Here is a 22,314-nt window from a genome sequence, read left to right on the forward strand (position 1 = left end):
GCCTCAAGTTATCTGTGGGACAGGTGCAGTCCCGCTGATTCTTCAGAGAATACACTTGCACAAGAAATAACTTGCTTTTTTTTGCAGTTATTCCAGGTGGTACAAATCATTTGGAAAAAGGTATAGCAGAAACCCTGAGTAGATTTCTCACGCCTGACAAAGGAATATCCAGTGGCAAACTCAGTGACCCAAGTAGTGCAAAGGCTGGCTTCGAACACAGTTTGACCATGGAATAACCAGTTATCCATTTTGGCGTGAAAGGTTTCGACGCAGACAGACGGACATATAGAGGCGCACTTTTAGGGACCTGACGGGCTAGCTTCCTAAATGTCTGCCTCTGTATAAATTGGGGTTGCAGTTTATTCGGGCTATGAAAAATCAGTCAACAAATGCATTTTTATCCTTTTCATGTATCTTTTGCACTAAAGTTGGCACAAAGGAAAAATTGCAAGATCAGTGTCGGTACGATGATAACAAAGCTCTAAATGTGAAGCATTTCACAATAAAACTGTAAAGATTAGCAGGTATGGAACCGGAAAAGCAAATAAAGGAGGTGCTCACAGGTCCGTGATGACGACATTGTCAGGCTTCACATCTGCGTGGATGATGCCACACAAGTGCACCTGTTGCAGGGTGGTGATCAACTCGAGGGCAAAGTAGAGCACCAGGCACTCGGGGATGCAGCGGTGGCCTTGCTTCTGGTACCGGCGCACCAGATCCTGCCAGCACAGAGTGCACAAGCCACACGGTTTTTCACAATGGCATAGACGTAAAAGTGGCCCTGCGGTGCTGTTGCGTGCATGCGAATGCCTTGCCAGGAAAGTCAGGGCAACTTGAAGAAATATCTAGTGAATTGTTCGATCCACCAGAGTGGTTTAGTCTGTACAGTCAAACCCCCTCATAATATGGTACGAAAAGGAACACTAAAGTGAGCCCCTGTGCACGCTGCCTACCTCCATCGACAGCTGACGCCCGTCTGCACTATTGTCACAGTCGCCTCGCGAGTTTCGTAGCAATGAAAGGGAAGCGGCGAGAGAGGCGCATGACGTGCACAGCATGCTGGCACGGCTGCAGCAGCTTGCCGTTATTACTACGTTTGCCTCTTTGAGTATTCGCGTTTGTTTCTCTTTCAGTACAGACACCCAGTAGACAGGTTTCATTGTTATACCAATAATGCAGCATGAGAACATTGCAGCAAGTGGTTTATTTTACTGTAGAACACACAAAAGTTCACAGTGCCGTGGCTGCTTTATTGTTATACAGTCAAACATCAATATAACGAAGGTGTATTTGCAACGAAAAACTTCGTTAATGACTAATTTCATTAATTCATTAGTAATAATAGTTACACAAATACCCAGCACATTTCTGGTCTATAGTACTTAATCAGTAAGAAATTGTAAAGAAATCACGAGGAGGTCGGGCCGTAACAGCGTGGTTATGAGCTCCAACATGTGCGGTGCAGATCGCGCTGAGTGCAATGCATCGGTACGGCTCACGGCGTCCCAGATTTGCAATTTGCGTTGCGTGATGCCATAAATCTTGGACACCATAGCTGACTGCGCTTGGTGCCCGCAGCCGTCAAAAGATGGTGCCCACAAATTGAAAGTGAAAATGTAAAAAGATAGATAATCGTCCAGATAAAAAAAATGCACAGTTTCGATAGCAAAGAGCCAAGTATGCAAAGTAAGGTTTTAGTTTTATCGGTGTAATGTGTTACTCAGGTAAATGTGAACATCTCGCTCGATGGCCACGGACACTCGCTGTCACAAACAGAGTGAACGCTTCACGCTGTGTCTCAGAAACTTGGGATTATGCAGCCGCCAACAGTAGACACACGGGAACACAATGCGCATCAAGGCATCAACCATCTCTGCTTTTAGCTTTGCGCTTGCCGCAGATTACCTCCGAAATGAACAGATTACCTAGATGGAAAACCTCACGCAGTCACAGCAACGGTAGAGGAGGAAATGCGTGCTCCCCTGTACCCACCCCTCTTGCACTTAAGATGCGAGTTGTTTACCAATGTGTGAAATGGTGCAGTGGGGTTTTCTTAATACTGCACCCCGGCGAACACGTCTCGATGGCTTCTCAACGTTTTCATGCAGAAGGATGCTTGCAAATGCTTGAAATGGCCGAAACCTGTGTTAAATCGAAACCATGCTGCAAGATTACTTTGCTAAATTGAAACATATACACAGTTTTCGACGTAGCTAAGATCGGGAAATAAAAATAGTTACATTGTGAATCTCGCAACATCGAGGTTCGTTATATCAAAGTTTGACTGTATTCAAGATATCTTTAAAACCGGCATTGTTGGAAGTGGGTTTAACTGTATCACAAAAGTGTTTAACGTTACATTTTTGCTACATTATTAGCATATAGTAATTTCTTACTCAAAGAACGCTAAAGAGAAATAGTAAATCAGTTGAGACAAAGTACTATGTATTTCCTAACTATTTTCAATAATTTCGCTGTATACTACTGAAATATGAAACAATCACGAAACCTTTAGTATTAGAGCTCCACGCTGAAACCCAAGCACCAGTATGTCAGAGTGACTTTGCGCATTTCAAAATTATTTCTGATGTTTGGGCTGTTGGGGCTCTGTGAAAGTTCTTGAATTGAGATGAATTTTAGTGATGCTCCTTTAAGACAATTTAGGTCATTTTAACCAATAAAAGATTTCATCATCATCGTCATTTTATTTCTATATATGGTCACAGAATGTTGCTGAAAATCACCTGGGCCCTTAGTCATACTGCTAGTTCTTGGCCCATGCAAATTAGTATAAAACACCACTGCAACTCAGGTTAACAGGTAATGTGATATGTAATACTGTTTCTACTAACATTGCTGTTAGCATGATATTAATAAGTTTGCTCTAGCACAAGAGAAAAACCAACAATTGCAAAATCAGTTACCGTATATACTCGCATAATGATAGCACTTTGTTGTAAAAAAAAATTGTCGCTAATTCAGGGGTGCGATTATTACGCGGGTTAAATTTCCCGCAAAAGAAATTTTTTTTTCATTTTGCGATTGCTGCAGGATGACAACAGGTCAACAAATAGGCGGCTGCCACTGTATGTAGTGCAGGACAGCAAAAAAAAAAATGCCGGCCGGCGAAGCAAGCTGCATGCGATTTTTTTTTTTCTATTCGCGAGTACATTACGTGCATTGAAACAGTTTCTTCCGTATCTGTAATGAATAATACCGTTAATATCTGCAAGTTTGGGGCAATAACGTAGCCATGTCCACTTTGAGGGGACAGAAACGATGGGCGCACTTAGCCGCCAGTGACATAGAAACACATGGCAGGCATGCTGCAGAAACTGCGGAATTTGTCTTCACTACTATCCTAATACGGCACGTTTCTGCTAAGGGCGAATATCTTAGCTGTGTTACAAGCGTGGGCGTATGAATAGGGTACACTTCTAACCTATCAGTGTAAACGCGCGTGCTATCGTCGCCGCTCGCGGTTTGTTGCGTGCCCACGAGTGCAGACGAGAAGAATCGAAATGCGCCTTTTTTGTTGTTGTTGACCACAACCAATATAAAGCCTACACATAATAAAGGCAAGTGTGGTTGTAGTTTTTTTTTTTTTTTTTGTCATGGAAGTGCGGAAAGTGATGAAAGGAATGAAATGGGGCATCTGCTTAAGAATGTTTGGTGCATGCAGATCGCTTGGTTTGTCTGGAAGAGTCGTTCGCGTAGCATTCGGCAGATAGTAAGCACAATCATTATTAGCTAGACTTGGCACACGACATATCGCTGCGGCAGATCGGGGTGCGATCATTGCACGGGAAATAAAAAAAATCGATCTTGATGACAAAATTCAGGGTTGTGATCATTACGAGAGTGCGATCAGGGGTGCGATCATGGGCCCAGTATTGCACTATCTTAGGGATCGGCCCACGTATGGGGAGTGCTCAATGCCTGCTTCACCTCCGCTGCGGGTCGGCCTGGCATTGCCCTACCTTTGGGTGGACTCGCGTATGCAGAGCGCTCAACGCCTGCTTCACCTCCGCCGCGGGTTGGCCCAATATTGCACTATCTTAGGGTTCAGCCCACGTATGGGGAGTGCTTAATGCCTGCTTCACCTCCGCCGCGGGTCGGCCCGGCATTGCCCTACCTTTGGGTGGACTCGCGTATGCAGAGCGCTCAACACCTGCTTCACCTCCGCCGCGGGTTGGCCCAATATTGCACTATCTTAGGGATCGGCCCACCTATGGGGAGTGCTTAATGCCTGCTTTACCTCCGCCGCGGGTCGGCCCGGCATTGCCCTACCTTTGGGTGGACTCACGTATGCAGAGCGCTCAACGCCTGCTTCACCTCCGCCGCGGGTGGGCCTAGTATTGCACTATCTTAGGGATCGGCCCACCTATGGGGAGTGCTTAATGCCTGCTTTACCTCCGCCGCGGGTCGGCCCGGCATTGCCCTACCTTTGGGTGGACTCGCGTATGCAGAGCGCTCAACGCCTGCTTCACCTCCGCCGCGGGTTGGCCCAATATTGCACTATCTTAGGGTTCAGCCCACGTATGGGGAGTGCTTAATGCCTGCTTTACCTCCGCCGCGGGTGGGCCCAGTATTGCACTATCTTAGGGATCGGCCCACGTATGGGGAGTGCTCAATGCCTGCTTCACCGCCGCCGCGGGTCGGCCTGGCATTGCCCTACCTTTGGGTGGACTCGCGTATGCAGAGCGCTCAACGCCTGCTTCACCTCCGCCGCGGGTTGGCCCAATATTGCACTATCTTAGGGTTCAGCCCACGTATGGGGAGTGCTTAATGCCTGCTTCACCTCCGCCGCGGGTCGGCCCGGCATTGCCCTACCTTTGGGTGGACTCGCGTATGCAGAGCGCTCAACGCCTGCTTCACCTCCGCCGCGGGTGGGCCTAGTATTGCACTATCTTAGGGATCGGCCCACCTATGGGGAGCGCTCAACGCCTGCTTCACCTCCGCCGCGGGTGGGCCCAGTATTGCACTATCTTAGGGATCGGCCCACGTATGGGGAGTGCTCAATGCCTGCTTCACCGCCGCCGCGGGTCGGCCTGGCATTGCCCTACCTTTGGGTGGACTCGCGTATGCAGAGCGCTCAACGCCTGCTTCACCTCCGCCGCGGGTTGGCCCAATATTGCACTATCTTAGGGTTCAGCCCACGTATGGGGAGTGCTTAATGCCTGCTTCACCTCCGCCGCGGGTCGGCCCGGCATTGCCCTACCTTTGGGTGGACTCGCGTATGCAGAGCGCTCAACGCCTGCTTCACCTCCGCCGCGGGTGGGCCTAGTATTGCACTATCTTAGGGATCGGCCCACCTATGGGGAGCGCTCAACGCCTGCTTCACCTCCGCCGCGGGTGGGCCCAGTATTGCACTATCTTAGGGATCGGCCCACGTATGGGGAATGCTTAATGCCTGCTTCACCGCCGCTGCGGCAGAGGTAAACCAGGCGTTATGCACTCCATACGTGGATGAAGCACTTCACTTTTCATTTTAGAGCTTTGACTGTCGTCAGCTCTCGCTGCCATTCCATCTTCTGTGGAATCTCTCCTCCCGTGCTCTTGGGACAAAGGAACGACAACACAGTAGTGCAAACAATCACAAGGGCATTTATTGCACCTTTCATAGATCAGTGCCTGCTAGCCGAGTTGCCATCCACAAAACATGCCGATGGGCGCGCGACAAATCCAGAAGTCCGACTCACCGCGACCGGAAAGCGAGCGAATATGTTCGCCCCATGCTGGATCCCAAAGCCTGGTCGTTCGCGCGTACTGTCACGCGAACGGTGGCGCATTCCAAGGCGGCCACGCGAGACGGTCTCGCAGAAGCATGGGTTGGCGCACGCACGGCACGGCACGTCCCTCCCGCTTGCTGTCTCGAACCTAAAAAGGAAGCGCCTTGTCTGTCGGCGCCCGAGTAACCCCGCCTGTCGGCGGCGTTAGCAGCGCAACACTCGCGCCATCTCTCGTACTGCACCTCAACCACTTCGACCGCAGCGGGCGCCAGGCCACGCGGCAAAGCCAGATTACAGGAGACGCGCTATGTGGGAAAAACATCAGGGGACGCGCGAGAGTTGCGCATCCCCACACTTCACAGAGTGGAATGCTTTTCAATGTTTTCACTCCTTTTAGATGGCGGTGGTTATCGGCATCTCCTGGGGCGTGAAGGCCAGTTTTCTCATCGATTCGGTGCCTGCGCGATCAACTCGAGATGAGTTCAGTTGTCGCTACCTATTCAACGATCACGCGCATCACTGTTGCTTTGTTAGTTCAACCTTTTTGTTTAGACTGATCCAGGGACCAGGAAAGTGATTTGGTTCGTAGTCAGCTGGTCTGTATGCTCGAGGAACGAGTTGCAGCCAGAGAAAACGCCAGGTGCAGTAAACTTTTCCTTTTGCTTCATTATTTCCTTGAGTGACGGTTCGCCGCAGCGCTGGCAGATCCTCGAAGCATTACCCGCGATATGGGTTAGGTAAGGTGGAAAATAAGATAATCCCAAACAGCGTCCATCATCAGGCCTTGCAATAACCAGTAAAACCATAAAAAATATGATTGTCACCTGTTACCTCGTCTGGCTTTTCCATAATTGTACAGCACTTTTCGTGAAAAATTGGCAACTGGAAAGAAATGTTGCCGAGAGCTGAGAAATTAAGTGATTTACTAAGGGAGAGAGCCAATGAAACAGCCAAACAGGAAGGAAAAGCGAAAATTAACAAGTTCAACTGTTGTTTCTGAAAATATTTATGGATTAACATCTCTTTACTTAAAAAGAAAGTATAGAAAAGGCCGCCAGAAGTGGAGAATAATTCCGTGTGTTTTGAATCACGCTTCCACAGTTATCAGCGGAGCCACCTGACGTAGCCAGTTCTCTGCTGTGCTAATGTAAGTGTTTCTATAACCTTCCACACTGGGCGCAATGTGTCTAGAACCACAGCGTCCTGCACTCCACGCGCTTGTATGGGACTGGTGACTACGCATCGTTACGCAACTTCTCAAATAGCGACATGGGTCGGGTCTGGCACTTCAATTGGTAGAGCAGTAAACGAGGGATCCAAAAGAACTGTGATTTTTCCGGAAACATATATATTTCTCTATAGTTCTTCCAGGGCTAATTCAGAAAACACTACTACTAGAAATCTTTATTTTTTACTTTCGCTTGTTCACTTGTTCTTGGCAGCGTTCTTCCTGCGCTTCTGTCAGGCGCGAGTCAATTTGATGTGCTTCCTTGTTTGCCAAGTAAAGGAGTGGTGTATCCCACAGGCGTACGGGTGAGGTACACCTTATTTCAATTCTCTTTTGCAGATTTATGCATCTTTATGGTCAATGGTAGGCATTATTCACATTTGTGCTCGTAAAGCTACCTACCCCCCCTCAATTGCATAAGAAGAGTTACCTTGGGTAAGGTAACTCTTCGTAAGGTAATGCCGAAATTCGGCAAGAGCCCACACAATGGCTAAGCATTCCTTTTCAGTCACAGTAGTTCGCTTTAGGTCTGGTGAGAGTTTGACTGGCGTAGGCTACGATGTACTCATCAAAGGCAGGTTTTCATAAGTAGACAATGTAAGCTGGTAAATGCAGTGTCACACTCTTCTGACCAGGTAGAAAGGTCACATGTGCCAGCAAGAAGCTGTGTCGGGGGTGCAATGATGGCAGCGAAATTTGACACAAAACGGTGAAAACAGGAGCACAGGCCTATCAAGCTACACAGGGCCATAAGTTTTGTCAGCTTAAGAAATTTGGCCATGGCGTGAAGTTTAGCGGGATCAGAAAGTACGCCATGTTTCGGAACAACATGGTCCAATATAGTTAAGGGGGGACGTGGGTCTTGAAACGGCAAAAAGTCACAAAAATGTCGATTTTCAGAAAAGTGCATTTTCGCTACGTTTATACATTCAAGAATCCCTCTGCGAAATGTAGAAGCTAAATCTAATCGGAAAATAATAAGAAATCAAGGTTAAAGGGGCCAGGGTGAACGCGAAATCAGCAAAATTTGGTAAAAAATGTTCAAACTTCGCGCCGTCGCCTTTTGCGAACGCGGGGGCCGGTGGCCGCCATATTGCGCTTATTTTGAGCCTGTTTTCTTTGTGCACATTTTGCGCCAGTTCAAAATGGCGTCGGTGAAGGGAAACCGACGCTATCGCATCATTTCTGAAGGATGCGTCCGTGCCGCCGATTGGCCAAAGCGCGCACACCCCCTGCGCGCCTTGCTCCTATTGGTCTGGCGCTCTTTGGCGCGCGCTTGACCGCTCTCGCGTTTCGCTACGTTTGTTTATCTCTGGTTTCATCGCGCCGCTGTCTATGTTGTCTACGTTTGTTCAGCCACTCGCTTTGCGACAACGTTTGATAAGGTGTTCATTTCGCTGCCCGGATGGCTGGAAAAGATGGTCGTCTCATGGCTACTACGCGTCAAGCGGCTGTGGAATGCGCGACGGAAGGCGGCTAGGCCTGTCATACTAGCGGAGTTGCCAGTTGCTGGTCTGCCTGGACAACTACCTACTGAACTCCAGACCTGCACAGATCTCCCTTCTCCAGCACGCCTGGTCTAGTTCACCCCTTTTGCCGCTAGGGAAAGAACGTACGAGCAGAGTGGCGCTAGTTATAACCTGTTCGCTGTTGTCTGCTTCTGCGATCTGTTCAGCACTTGTCTTGCCACTTCGGCAGGCACAAAGTGCTTGTATTGGCGGTAAATGAATAAATTCACAAATATACAAAAGAAAACATATTTGCGCATGCTTTGCGTTTGAATAGTGAAACTAGAAGAGGAGGAGCGGTGCAAGAAATGTAAACAATGAGCATAGGTGGCAGCTGCAATGCTAGATCGACGGCATAAATTTCCCTTTCCTAGCCTCCGTAAGAGACGGGAAAAATTATTTAAAAAGATTCATAGTGTTAAGTGAAGCTGAAGCCGAATACTATTTACAATTTATTTACAGGGAAGCTCACGGAGGCCAAAATGGTGACGCTATATCAAGCCGGCACACACGTCGTTTTTGTCTTCCTCAGTGCAGCCACAGTGTGGCGCCTGTTCCGTAGCATCACCCCCGGCTGTAGAATCCGCAGTGAAAGGTGCGTGTGGTATGGTTTTAGTCTTGCCATGTGAACGATGTCACTTGCAGCTGATGATGACGCTGAGAGATCAGCGGGGATGATTTCATACGTGACATCGGTCACTTGTCGTATCACACGGTAAGGGCCAGTATAGCGCGACAGCAGCTTTTCGGAAAGGCCCACACGTCGAACAGGTGATTAGAGAACCTGGAGAAAAGTGCACGTCACGAGTGCCCTCGGCCACACGTTCCGCCACTGAATACGCCCGCGTCGCGGGCATATTCGGTGGCGGAACGTGTGGCCGAGGGCAGCAAAGTGTCCAAGGGCAACACGGGTTCTCGGCCATATAGGAGATACAATGGTGAATAGCCGGCGGTGTCGTGACGCGATGAATTGCAGGAGGACCCCGCTGTTACGTTCCTCACTGCTGCATTTTCTCGGCTGCTACGTCGTTTTCATCCGGTCCCGGCATAGCTTCCATAGGATACAATGTATAAGGAACCCCGCCGTTACGTAGTAGCTGTGAAAACGTTCCCGCATGGTACAGTGGAATCTCGATGATACGATCACGGCTAATACGAATTTCTGGATGATACGAATTTTTCTGCGGTCCCGGTCGAGCCCCATTACTTTCCAACGTGCTAGAGAACGGTTGTTACGAATCAATTTTCGACCCGCATCGGTTGATACGAATATTACCGAAGACACTTTGGAAATTTGCAAGTGTGCTTGGCGAAGGCCAGACGCTGCTGCCGTCTGCGCTCCGCTTCCCTGGCTTTACTGTTCGGTGAAATGGCCGGTCGCTGCTGCCGTCTGCGCTCCAATTCATTCGCTTTGGTGTTCGGCGATATCGCCTGTCACTGCTGCCGCTTGCGTTCTGCTTCGCTGCCTTTAGTACCCGGCAATCTAATCAGTCGCTGTTGGCGTTTCAATTCTGTCTCCCTTGCTTTCGCATCTGGTGACATGTTCATTCGTTGCACGCGCATTCGCTCCTTGTTCTTCTGGCGTTTGATGTTGGGGGAATCCGGCGTCCGCTGCCGCTTCTAGAACCGCTTGGCGCGCAATCACTGGGTCGCTGCGGAGCTACAGGTGTCACTCGACTGCAACGAGACGTCTGACGAAGGAGCGGCGGTGCAGCTGCCACCGCCGAGGCCCGCGCGCTTGTTTTACCGCTACTGTGTGACGTCACAGTTGCTATGCGCAGCTGCGCCCCCGACTGGCGCGCCGGTTGTTAAGGAGGGGAGGAGGTTGCGCCGTTGCGCGGAGAAGAGGCCACAGTTGGCACCATTCCAGCGCACGGACGGACGCGATCGCGAGCCCCACCGACGGCAGTGAAAGAGAACAGCGCACAGTTACGCGATTTCTCCCTCTCTCTTTTTGGTGCGGAGGCACGGTCGTGGCACCGGACAGCACGGAGGCCGCGACTGGGCGTGAAGAGTTTGAAGCGGTGGCACTTTTGTTGCTTTTCCTCTTTTTCCGCGTGCCATCGGACGGAGTGGATGCTGTGCTTCTAGTCGTGTTCTTGTCTTTGATGTGGGCGATGGCGAAGGACCACCACCGGCGGCTGAAACGCTGCATGCGCTCGAAGTTCTGAGGCGTGCTATTTCATCACGCCGCGGATGAAATCAGCGACGACACATGCACGCGTTTTTATGGATTTGAAAAAAGTCTGCTAATTCACCTGACAAAGAAAAAGAAGAAGGACATCGGAGACTTTTCCTACAAGAAATAAACGCTTTTTACGTATGTGTGCCTGAGTGAATTCACCTCTCACTCTTTAATTTAGCTAGATTTAATTGTTTGGATGATACGAATTTCAGCTAATACGAATATTTTTTGTGACCCCGTGAGATTCGTATCATTGAGATTCCACTGTACGTCACAACTTAGCACCCCGCACCCGCCTGGGCTAAAGTAGGCAACGCGTTCCAACCACCATTTTGGCTTTTGACGAGTTTTGGCTGGGCTTGGCCGGGCTTGGCTATGGAACTGACTGCAAGAAGCTGCACGCCAGTTCGAGAGGCCGCCACTAAGTGGCCATTCGTGAAAAATGCTCTCACTATCATCACTGTGATTACGGTCACCGCATCGTTTTTGGACTTGGACGTGTCGACTCACGGAGGAAGGAAACTCAGGAGAGGCCCTGAGGTCACTCTTTGTGAAGATAAAGTGAAACGAGAAGTTGGCGTTGCTCGTGGCGTTGCTCCGCCTATCGGGCCAGCTCTCCTCTCTTGTTTACGTTTCTCCCATGCCGTGCTGCGCGCAACCGGGCTGCTCGGACGCGCGCGCTCCGCAGCAATAATAAACAATCGTAGCACGTTAGCATGATTACGCCAAAGAGGGCAAAATTTCCCGCGGATATTCCTTTGTCCGTTGCCATTGCTGTGGTGCGTTGACAACGAGGAGCACGAGCCGCATGATACCGGGGAGTTGCCAAATCGTAGCTTTGGAGAAGCCGTCGCGGCTCTGGACCTCTTCCACAGGTACATCGCACCTCACAGCGATGCTGACAGCAATGTGGCCTTCCAGGCTATTGAGAAACGTGTGGCGATTTCTAGCGAGCGAAAGAAACGGCAAGCCACCATTAAAGACTTTTTTAAGTCCTAAGCGCACTCTGTGGAAATAAATTGTCTATAGTTGAAGCTGCACTTTTTTCATTCATTTTTGGAGCTTTCCTCACTGTTGCGTTTTCCCGGCTGTTACGTTTTTTTTCCCCGGTCCGGTGAAAAACGTATGAACGGGGTTCCACTGTATATACGAACGTCACATATGGTAAGTGAAGATCCCAGTCGTGGTGGTCGGTCGCAACGTACTTCGAAAGCATGTCGGTGATGGTCCGGTTGAGGCGCTCCGTGAGGCCGTTGGTCTGTGGGTGGTAGGACGTGCTGAACTTATGCTTTGTCGAGCAGGAGCGGAGGATGTCCTCGACGACTGCCGACAGAAAGCTGCAGCCACGGTCAGCGAGTAATTGGCGCGGAGCACCGTGCACTAAAATGATGCCATAGAGCAGAAAGTTAGCAATGTCAGTAGCGCAACTTGTCGGGAGGGCTCTGGTGATTGCGTACCACGTAGCATAATCGGTAGCGACGGCGACCCATTTATTTCCGGAGCCCGAGAGAGGAAATGGTCCAAGAAGGTCTAGACCAACACGGAGAAAGGGTTCGGGTGGGATGTCGATCGGCTGAAGACATCCAGCTGGAGGTGTGGAGGGCTTCTTCCGGCGCTGACAGGGCTCACAAGCGGCAACGTAGCGCCACACGGAGCAGGCGAGACCCGGCCAAAAGAATCGACGGCGTACACGGTCGTATGTGCGCGAGATGCCCAAGTGTCCAGCCAAGGGAGCATCGTGAAGTTGCTGGAGGACAGTCGAACGCAGGTGCGATGGAATTACGAGCAGAAGGTCAAGGCTGTGTAGATCGAGATTGCAGCGGTATAATGTCCCCTCCTTAAGGAGAAGCATCTGCAGAGAGGCGTCGCCAGGAGTTGACTCCAGACGGTCTATGAGGGCTCGTAATGATAGATCGCGCTGTTGTTCGTTGTCGATTTGAAGCAACTGGGACACAGAGAAAACGCAAGCGATGGCGTCCGCATCAGCCGGTTTGTCGACGGGGTAGCGGGACAACCAATCTGCATCCTGGTGTAAGCGTGCCATCTTATATACTACGGAGAAGGTATAATCTTGCAGGCGTAATGCCCAGCGAGCGAGTCGTCCCATGGGGTCCTTGAGCGAGGATAGCCAGCAGAGAGCGTGGTGATCAGTGATGACACAGAAGGGGCGTCCGTACAAGTATGGACGAAATTTCGCAACAGCCCACACAAGAGCGAGGCACTCGCACTCTGTGATTGAATAATTGCGCTCAGCGGGTGATAGAAGTCGGCTGGCATAGGCTATAACGCGGTCATGTCCACGCTGGCGCTGTGTTAACACTGCTCCTATGCCGTGACCACTGGCATCAGTTCGAACTTCCGTTGAGGCAGACGGGTCAAAGTGTGCCAAAATTGGAAGCGTGGCAAGGAGAGTAGTCAGCTGCAAAAAAGATGCGGCATGGTCAGGACCCCAAGAAAAAGCGGCATCTTTCTTCAAGAGGTTGGTAAGGGAATGCGCGATGGTCGCAAAATACTTCACAAAGCGTCGGAAATAAGAGCACAGCCCTACGAAACTATGAACATCCTTGGCAGACTTCGGAACAGGAAAATTCGTAACGGCGCGAATTTTGTCCGGATCGGGTCACACGCCTCTGGCGTCTACGAGGTGTCCAAGGACGGCGATTTAGCGGCGAGCGAAATGACATTTTGACGAGTTCAACTGGAGACCGGCGTGGCGTTACACGTCAAGAATCGCTGAAAGAAGGTCTAGATGCGTGTCGAATGTGGGCGAATAAATGATGACGTCGTCCAGATAGCACAAACACGTGGACCACTTGAACCCCTGAAGCAAAGAGTCCATCATTCGTTCGAAGGTGGCGGGCGCGTAACAGAGACCGAAAGGCATCACCTTGAACTGATAAAAGCCGTCAGGGGTAACAAATGCAGTCTTCTCTCTGTCCATGTCGTCGACGGATATCTGCCCGTATCCGGACCGTAAGTCGATAGAAGAAAAATAGGTGGCATCGTACAGGCAGTCTAGAGCGTCATCAATACGTGGCAAAGGGTACACGTCCTTTTTTGTGATTTTGTTCAGGTGGCGATAATCTACACAAAAGCGCCACGTTCCATCCTTTTTTTTGACAAGTACGACGGGAGATGCCCAGGGACTACAGGAAGGCTCGATAATGTCCTTTGCAAGCATCTTTTTGACTTCCTGTTGGATAACAGTTCGTTCTGACGCAGAAACACGATATGGACGTCGGTGAATAGGGTTCGCATCGCCAGTATTTATGCGATGGGTCACGACGGACGTTTGACCTAAGGGTCTATTGTCAAAGTCAAAAATGTCGCGATAGCCTTCAAGAACGCAGCAAAGAGCTTCAGCTTGAGCAAGTGTAAGGTCAGATGAAACCATCTTCTTAATGTCGACGTCAGTACCGTGCGATGACGTCACGGTATGGGCTGAGCTGTGGCATCTTCCACTGTGAATGGCTCGACCTCATCATCCTGCAAAGCGCTAAATATAGCCAAGGAGATGCCCTGAGGCAGAACTTGCGCGGTTAGCGCGAAATTGACAAGTGGAAGGCAGGTGCGGTTGCCAGTAATTTTCAGCACAGTGTGCGGCACGGTAACACCATGTGTAAGCATAACGGCCGGAATCGGTGCGGCCACGTAATTGCCGTCAGGTACAGCTGGTGAGGACAACAAGTCGACGTGTGTCACAGAGTGAGGCGGTAGGCGAATAAAATCCATGCAGCTCAGATGGCTTGGAGGCAAGTCAAGGTGAAGTGAGCCGGCCGAACAGTCAATGAGGGCAGAATGATTGGCAAGAAAATCTAGACCGAGAATGAGTTCGTGAGGGCAATGCTCGATGACAGTGAAGAGAACGACGGTGTGTCTCTCAGCAATGGCGAGTCGGGCAGCAAAGAGCAGCAGTCATAATGGACACATGCGCCCCGGTGTCAATCAACGCGCATACAGGGACATTGTCGACGAGAACGTCCAACAGATTCTTGTTCGTGGGTAAGGTGAAGCGAGGATTTCGTGCCGATGTCATCAATGCAGCTTCACCTCCAGAAGCTGCACTGTCTAGTTTTCCGGTCGGGGGTGCGGCGAGTAGGTCGGAGAAGGAGCATGGCGTGATGGGGGCGAGCGAGATTGGCGGCAGGAGGGAGAAGGCGAGCGGGAGTAGTGGGGTGGTGTCAAAGGTGTCGCAGGGTCAGATGATGGAGCGGGCATAGAAGGGGCGAAGGAAAAGGATGCGCTAGAGGGGCGAGGGGGGTAATCAGGATAATAGCGCGTCGGATAAGTCCAGCGGCTGCGGCAGTGGCGAGCGGCATGTCCAATGTACAAGAATATTCCTGGCACTGCATTTCAGTGAGCAAAGGAGAAAGACGGCCATAGAAGTGCTAACTCCAACAAGAAGCTTCTTTGAGCGCAAAGAAGCTGGCCAAAAAGCGGCATAAAGATAGGATGCATCCAGTTTATGCCCCTGGTGAATTTCCTTGAGATTTTATTGGTATGTTCTCGATAAAGATGTTGCAGAATGTTTTTCCTTGATTTCTCAAAACAACAATTCTGACAGACTTCCAATTTGGAGGTAAAATAGCTTCTGTCCTATTTCAGCTATCGGCATAATTTTTTTTTTTTTTGCCAGAAAGAAATGTATGCAGTAAACAATATGCACTTTTTCAAAGCAGTACTCTTCTCAAAAAGTTTTTGAAATGGGTCACATGCTTGACATGTCAAGATGGCATTTTTTTCTCACAACTTTGATGAGCTCTAACTCTTGCTCAGATTAGCCTAGAACATTTATTAATACCTTATGACACTCATTGAACATTCTAGATAGTCTTTATATTCAAGTTACTGTGTTAGGGTTTTCTGTTTAGATGCTAAGTTTCCTCCAAACAAAGGACCCAGCTTATACAATGCTTTTAGAGTATATCAAAAACTACTTATCCTATGGCAAAATTAATTATATTTTTAGAATCTGCATATTAAAATACACCAAGTGTGAAAATTTCGTTCAGATCTGTCCACAAATAAAAAAAGTAGTATTTCAAGTGTATCCTCCCCCCTTAACTTGTGCCGAAAAAACACTTCTGTAAGTTAAGTTGCAGGCCCACTTGCGTAAGGCAGATCAATGTTGAAAGCATTGGAGATGTCTCTAGAAGTCAGGCACAAGCACTACAACGTTGCGTAAACAACAGGGGCATGTTTGCCACTTCAGGCCACGCAAAATAGTGTGCATTATCCGTTCAAATGTGGCGCATTACACATGCCAAACAGCATGACATTAAATTCATACAAGCTGTCCAGTGTGACAAATGTGGTCTTACAGCGATCAGCGTCAGCCATGGGCACCTGCCAGTATCCAGAGCGGAGATCTAAGGAAGGAAAAAATATGGCTCCTTGTAATTAGTTAAGTGCATCTATGTGCGGCAAAGGCTTGACATCCTTTCCCGTGATCTTATTCAAACGACGATAATTAACGCAAAATCGGATGGAACCATCTTTCTTTTTGAGAAGATTGATTGGGGATGCCCATGGACTACTTAATGGACAAATAATGCCTAGAGTGAGCATGTCAGTCACCTGCTCGTCTATAACCAGCCTCGCTGTGGCTGAAACCCGGTAAGGTCGCTGCCGCAGAGGAGCATGAGAGTCAGTGTTTATGGTGTTGGAGAGAGCTGTTGCTTGACCCAAAGAAGTAGTGAGGCAATCAAATGCAGCTCTGAATTGATGAAGACGAAGAAGCTCGTCACACTGCATCAGAGTAAGGTTATGGTCAACGAATGTGGTAAAGGGGTGTGGTGAAAAATTCGAAGGCACAGGGTCTACAGTGGAGATGTAAGCAGCAGGTGGGTCTCGATGCGCGCTGAAAGTGCACCGGCTCAACACAACCGAGGGACTCGTGGCGCAACAAATGAAGCGGGAGTGATGTTGGGTAAGAAATACACATGGAAGTGGCACCAGCACAAAAATCAAGCACAGCGAATGGCAGAGGAACCATTCCGTGTTGGGCAAAGAGGTCAGACGACCTAAAAAGCACATTACCGTCACACAGGGAGTCGCACAAGGGGATGATCGCATATGACCACGGAGATATGCTGGTGTCTTCTGCAATCAAACATTTTGCATGAGGCTGCTCCTCAAATGACATGGGACAAATAAATAAATAATGAGAGGTAAGTAGGAATGCAACCTAGGCGCGCGTACAGCCCATGACGGCATGAAAGAAAATCCCATCCCAAGATGACGTTGTGAGAATGAGAGGCGAGGAAAAAAATTCAAAAACGCAACGCTTTCCTTCGATGATGGCTCAATGTGTTGCGTGCTACCTGTGCATAACGAAAGACCTGAAAGTGGCATCATCACCTTCCGAAGTCTGCAGCAGTGGTGGGCAAGCATTACAGAAATTGTGGCTCCTGTGTCTGCAAGCACTGGTACAGTCGCCGACCGTTTATCCGGACCTCACAAGGACTGCGGAAATGTCCGAATAAACAGGTGTCTGAAAAAGCAGATTAAGAAAAAAGAAATGAAATCCTTTATTTTCACACACTTATTCGGGCTCGGCAGTAGGCTTGAAAAAATTGTGAATGCACCGTCGCACGCAGTTCGGTTTATGTGCAATCAGATAAGCCTGAATCTCGGAGGGGGTCATACGGTCACTATAGGCGGCTGAAAGCACAATCACCGCTTGTACACGCTCCGCATGCAACGGCAGTGTAGCACATGGTGCATCACCTTCCGACTCAGCCATCCTCCGGCGGCGCAGCAGAAACCTGACGAATGATCTCGCCATCGTCGAGTTCTGCGCATGTCAGTACAGCAGTGTCAGCACCTGTGAAATTATCAAATGAGACGGTGGACCGGAATCGCAATGCAACCACTGCGCAGGTCTCGGCAGAACATTTTCCACGTCAGTAGGGAGCCCATCGGAAGGCGACAAATCCTAGGCCTCCCGGCACCCGCTTGCTGGCATTCCCCAGTGCAGTCTGCGCAGGCACTGTCGGCGCCATTAGACAGTTGACGCGATGTTTTCGTATGCAGCGCTGGATCACCGCAACCTCGACACAGCACACAAAGCAAACACTACCCCGCTGTCACGCCGACACCAGTCGCACAAACAGAAAACGTGGTCTACTCGCAGCGTCGTGCGCGAAGAAACAAATCAGCTGCTGGATTGTCTTGACATGGCTTACTAAGCTGAGACCGGAACTGCTGCAGTCACTCTATCGGACCAGGCACAAACGATGATGACGAGCAGGGATTTGCAGTAGTGCAACTTCGTGGGACAGCAACGAGGCTCCATTGAAAACAAAAATGGTGTTTAGCAAGTCGAACCACGCACCGGTCAGAGTCGGCGCATGGTGCTCTCGATCGACTTGCCTCAAGGAGTGTCCGAAAAATCGGACAAGAGGTTTCAAGGTGTCCGAACTGTCGGCAGTTGTTATACGTTATGGTCTATGGGGATAATGGCAGTGCCATGAAGCAGACCGAATAATCGAGCATGTCCGAATTTTCGGAGTCCGGAAAATCAGTTGGCGACTGTATCTGTACTTCTTCCACGATCATATGAATCATGTTACGAGGGGAAATTGGAGGCCTTGAAGATTTTGCAAGACACGCAATTCTGACCTCCCAAACTGTGTTGACCAGTTTTCCTCGGGACGAGTGGTAACACCTCATGGGCAAAATGGAGCGGCGGCAAGGGAAAGGTGGTCGACAACTGGCAAAAGCAGATTCGTCTGATGGGCTCATAGAATTGAGGGGCGGATCCGGTGAAGCATGGTGTTGAAATTTTCTTGGAGGGTAGTTTAAAGCCGGTTGCCAGAAGCGAGCAGGAGGTGCCATCCGGCGCCGGTAGAAATGTGCCATGTGGTCAGTAATCCTGCAGCAGTAATAAATTGGCCGGTTGTCTGGTGTGTAACATGGGTTCTACGGGCGGGGATACTGCGGCACTAACCTGGCGGGAAAAGGAGGTGTCCGTGTTGGTGCATACAATGCGGCATGGGTCAGCGTTGAGGGCACCATATCCAACTGCACATAGGTGTGTGGTGCAGCAGCAGGAGTGTTGTGAAAGACAAGGGGAATGCACTCAGCGACTTGTTCCTGGAAAACATGCTGCAGTGTGGACGTCAATGAAAAGGAAGGCGACTCTTGTGTCAGATACACCAATGAAAGTAGGCGGGCCACCTCTTCGCAAAAAAACTGCTTAATCTGTGCCATCATTGAAGAGCCATCGGCGGTAACAGTCAAGCCTGAGGAAGAGCCTACCACTGCGTGTGGCGAGCGCCACTGCTTGCGCAACTCATCATAGCTCTGGGGAAGGGTCACTACTTCAGACACAGTGCCGAGGGTCTTTGCCAACAGCATCTGAAAGGGCATCGTTGTCAACCCCCTTTAAGTATGCCTGACCTTGTCGCTTTCTGCCATTGTCGCATCGACCCACTTGCAGAGATCCATGACATCCTCAATGTAGCTAGCGAATGCCTCACCGCTCTTGCTGCGCTTATTCTCGCAAACGTTGCTGGGCACGAAGCTTGTGGACCCGCCCAAACACCTCTGTAAGGCTGGTCTTGAATTCCACCCCAAATCGATAAGCCAGGTTCAAGGTTGCGGTACCACAAGTTTGCAACGTCGCTTAGTTAGAATATGACGTTCAGTTTCGTAGCCTCGTCCCACTTGTTGTGGTTGCTCACCCTTTCATAGGAGGCGAGCCATTCTTCCCCGTCATGGTCTCCTATCCCACCAAGAATGGCAGGGTAGCGCTGACGCGATGCACCCGAGCAGGCTACGGCAAGCATTGTGGCCGTTGGACATGGTGACAGGTCTTCCATCATGACGGGAATGGATGGCAGAGTCCTGCTTTGAAGTTCCAAGTTTCCAGGCGTACCTCGGACCTCAACGAAATGTGACGAGGTTTATTCGAGTCGGCAAGCGATAGCCAGAAACACAGCGACAGCAACGATGCACATGCAATGGTGATGGCGCTTTCTATCATGCCAATCTTCTTCTGGCTCCAAGACACACGATGGCAATGGAACTTTCTAATGCCATACTTACTTACGATGCAAATACTGCCAAATGAACCAGCGGAGTTTTTTGGGAACAGTGTGAGAAGCAAGGACAGATGCACACAACCTGAGCACAGTCTCTTCTGCCTTTTGTATAATTCAACTAAGATAACTTGATCAATTTCATTGGTACCATCAGAGTCGAAATAATGTCTGTTGTGTGTTTTGTAGAAAGGTTTACTATTGCAACTCAACTTATTTTCAACTGCCGTCTACAGTTAATTCAAATGCAAACAGTATTGGCAAAGTGCTGAAGTTAGAGGAAAGGTGAGAAGGTCTGCACTCACTGCATGCAAGTTTCGAAGACACAGTCCTGTTTGTTCTTTCAGCTACTTGTTGCACAATATGTGAAGAAAGCAAAAGTTCAGGGGACAATGGAGGTTCGAAGTGATGAACAGTGGTTGAACAAGGAATGTCGCCAGAGCAAAAGCTTCGCCAAGGGGTCTGCACGAGAACAAGGTTTCCAAGCTGCAGGTTAAGCATGTGTCTAGCAGCCTATCTGTTACTCAGCCATTGTGTCCCTCCCAACTGTTCTGCAAGATGTTGTGGGCAAGAAAGGTGGGACCACCGAGCCACTCACCAAAAGTGTTCCATAGGGGCTGTACGGGAACACCAGGATGGCGCCATTGTTGAAGAAGCAGGCTAGTTGCAAGTCTACCACACAACTCGCCTGCAACAAACACACCCAACACCAATTCAATCCCAGCTGCTGCACCTAATGAGTTCCTCTTATCAGCTTTGACAAGAACTGAGGGGATAAAAAGAAGAAATATAACAGCAATGATGACACTCCAAGGTGCTTACTATGAGAAGGAGATGACTAAAACCACAACAAGAACAAGCAAAACAATTTACAAGAGAAACATTCAAGCAGCTTTGGGTTTGCATGTTTTTGCTAAGGGTGGGCGAATAGCTTAGCTGTGTTACAAGCGTCAGCGTATGAATAGGGTACACTTCGAACGTATCAGTGTAAACGTGGCTACTATTGTTGCCGCTCGCGATTTGTTGCGTGCCCACAAGTGCAGATGAGAAGAATCGAAAGGCGATAAAGCCTACACATAATAAAGCCAAGGCACGTTTGGTTGTAGCTTTTTTTTTTTTTTCATGGAAGTGCGGAAAGTGATGAAAGGAATTAAATGGGGCATCTGCTTAAAAATGTTTGGTGCGTGCAGATCGCTTGGTATGTCTTGAAGAGTCGTTCCTGTAGCATTCGACAGATGCTAAACACGATCATCATTAGCTAGACTTAGCCCACGGCATATCGCTGCAGCAAGTTCAGGGTCGAATTTTGACAACAAAATTCAGGGGTGCGATCATTACGCGAGTGCAATCATTATGTAAGTAAATATGGTACATCACATTTGATGACGATGTGATGATGTAATCGTAACTTACAATCAATGACGTCTCAAAGCTACCACTGGTTTTAGTGAAAAGGAAGTGAATGTGTACGAAGGCAACAGTATGAAGATCCTGTAGACAAACTGAGTTTTTATGGCAAGGTAGGTGATAGCATCATTCAATCATTCCAACTTTGCATAGCTTTTGTGCTTCACCACTGAGCACCTCGATGCAATAAGGCTGGCTACTGTCACGCATTCTGTCAAACAAATTTTGTCCTCAAAAAGGTTAGTGACTGATTTCACTAAGTCTCTTCAACTTGATGTTGTGAGCCATATTGTGAACAGTAAAGTGCACAACTTTTACAACGAAGCGAGCTGTATAACGAAAAAGTTTGGAGGTCTCAAGCATTTTATTATACATGCATTTCACTGCACATTGGCTCATGGGGCATGTCTGAAAGCGTCAGGCATGTCTGAAAAATCTATCATTAACTGTGTACATGCTCGTTATATTCACCCATGTACTTGGTATTTATCCTTCTTTCCGGGACTGCATTTCACTCACTGACAGCTAAATGTTACCGCTCAGTGCATTAATAGGGTACTTACTCAAATGTTACCGTTGATTCTTTCTGTTGTGTATGTTCTTGCTAAACCTTGTGTAATCAGATTGTAAGCGTGACACCAATTGTGTTGTACTTTCTGGAAGGCACATGGGCACCAGCGATGGAATCTTCGACAAGTCATGTATAAAAGCCGACTCGCTTGACCTGCATATCAAATTTTCAATGGTCGCGGACTATGCTCGCCGCTATCATTGTGCTGAAATGTTAGTTGTTTTGCTGGGCACAAATTCATACAACAATTAGTTAAATTTGTAACTCACTTTAGACAATGCGTCGTTCTTCACAGTCACTATAATGTGAAAATATGAAGGTATGACTTCATTTTAATCTTGGAATTAGTAAAGAACTGATATGTGAAGCAATGGATGGCATAACAAGTAAATTTGGTTAACCTATTCTCTACCGATTTACTTTGCCTTTATTTTGGTGGTTGTGTTGGCTGGACCCCATTATGCACAATGCTGATTGTGCTGCCAACTCAAGTAAAATATTCCGAACCAGTCTCTTGCTAGGCTTGTACAGTAGAACTTTGTTAAACCGTACCCGCTTAAACAGTAGTTTTGTTTTAAAAGCAGTAAAGTCGAATCTGTGACTCAGCTGCCACTGAAAATAATGTGTGTTGTATCTGCA

The 22,314-nt window shown here is 48.9% G+C and overlaps 1 protein-coding gene across 3 annotated transcripts in view; it reads right to left on the reverse strand.

The window, feature by feature from the left end:
* The window catches only part of LOC139048144 (mitotic checkpoint serine/threonine-protein kinase BUB1-like), a 373,386-nt gene that overhangs the window by 37,356 nt on the left and 313,716 nt on the right, over positions 1-22,314 (reverse strand). For 2 of the 3 annotated variants that reach the window (XM_070522664.1, XM_070522663.1), the window contains 3 exons: positions 20,296-20,385; positions 15,975-16,022; positions 562-719 (listed from right to left, as the gene is read on the reverse strand). In XM_070522664.1, coding sequence (XP_070378765.1) covers positions 562-719; positions 15,975-16,022; positions 20,296-20,385 — 296 coding nt within the window. The remainder of the gene's footprint in view (positions 1-561; positions 720-15,974; positions 16,023-20,295; positions 20,386-22,314) is intronic. The other variant, XM_070522665.1, reaches the window with a different exon arrangement.

This window comes from Dermacentor albipictus, chromosome 7 (assembly GCF_038994185.2).
Source record: "Dermacentor albipictus isolate Rhodes 1998 colony chromosome 7, USDA_Dalb.pri_finalv2, whole genome shotgun sequence".
Taxonomy (NCBI): Eukaryota; Metazoa; Arthropoda; class Arachnida; order Ixodida; family Ixodidae; genus Dermacentor; species Dermacentor albipictus.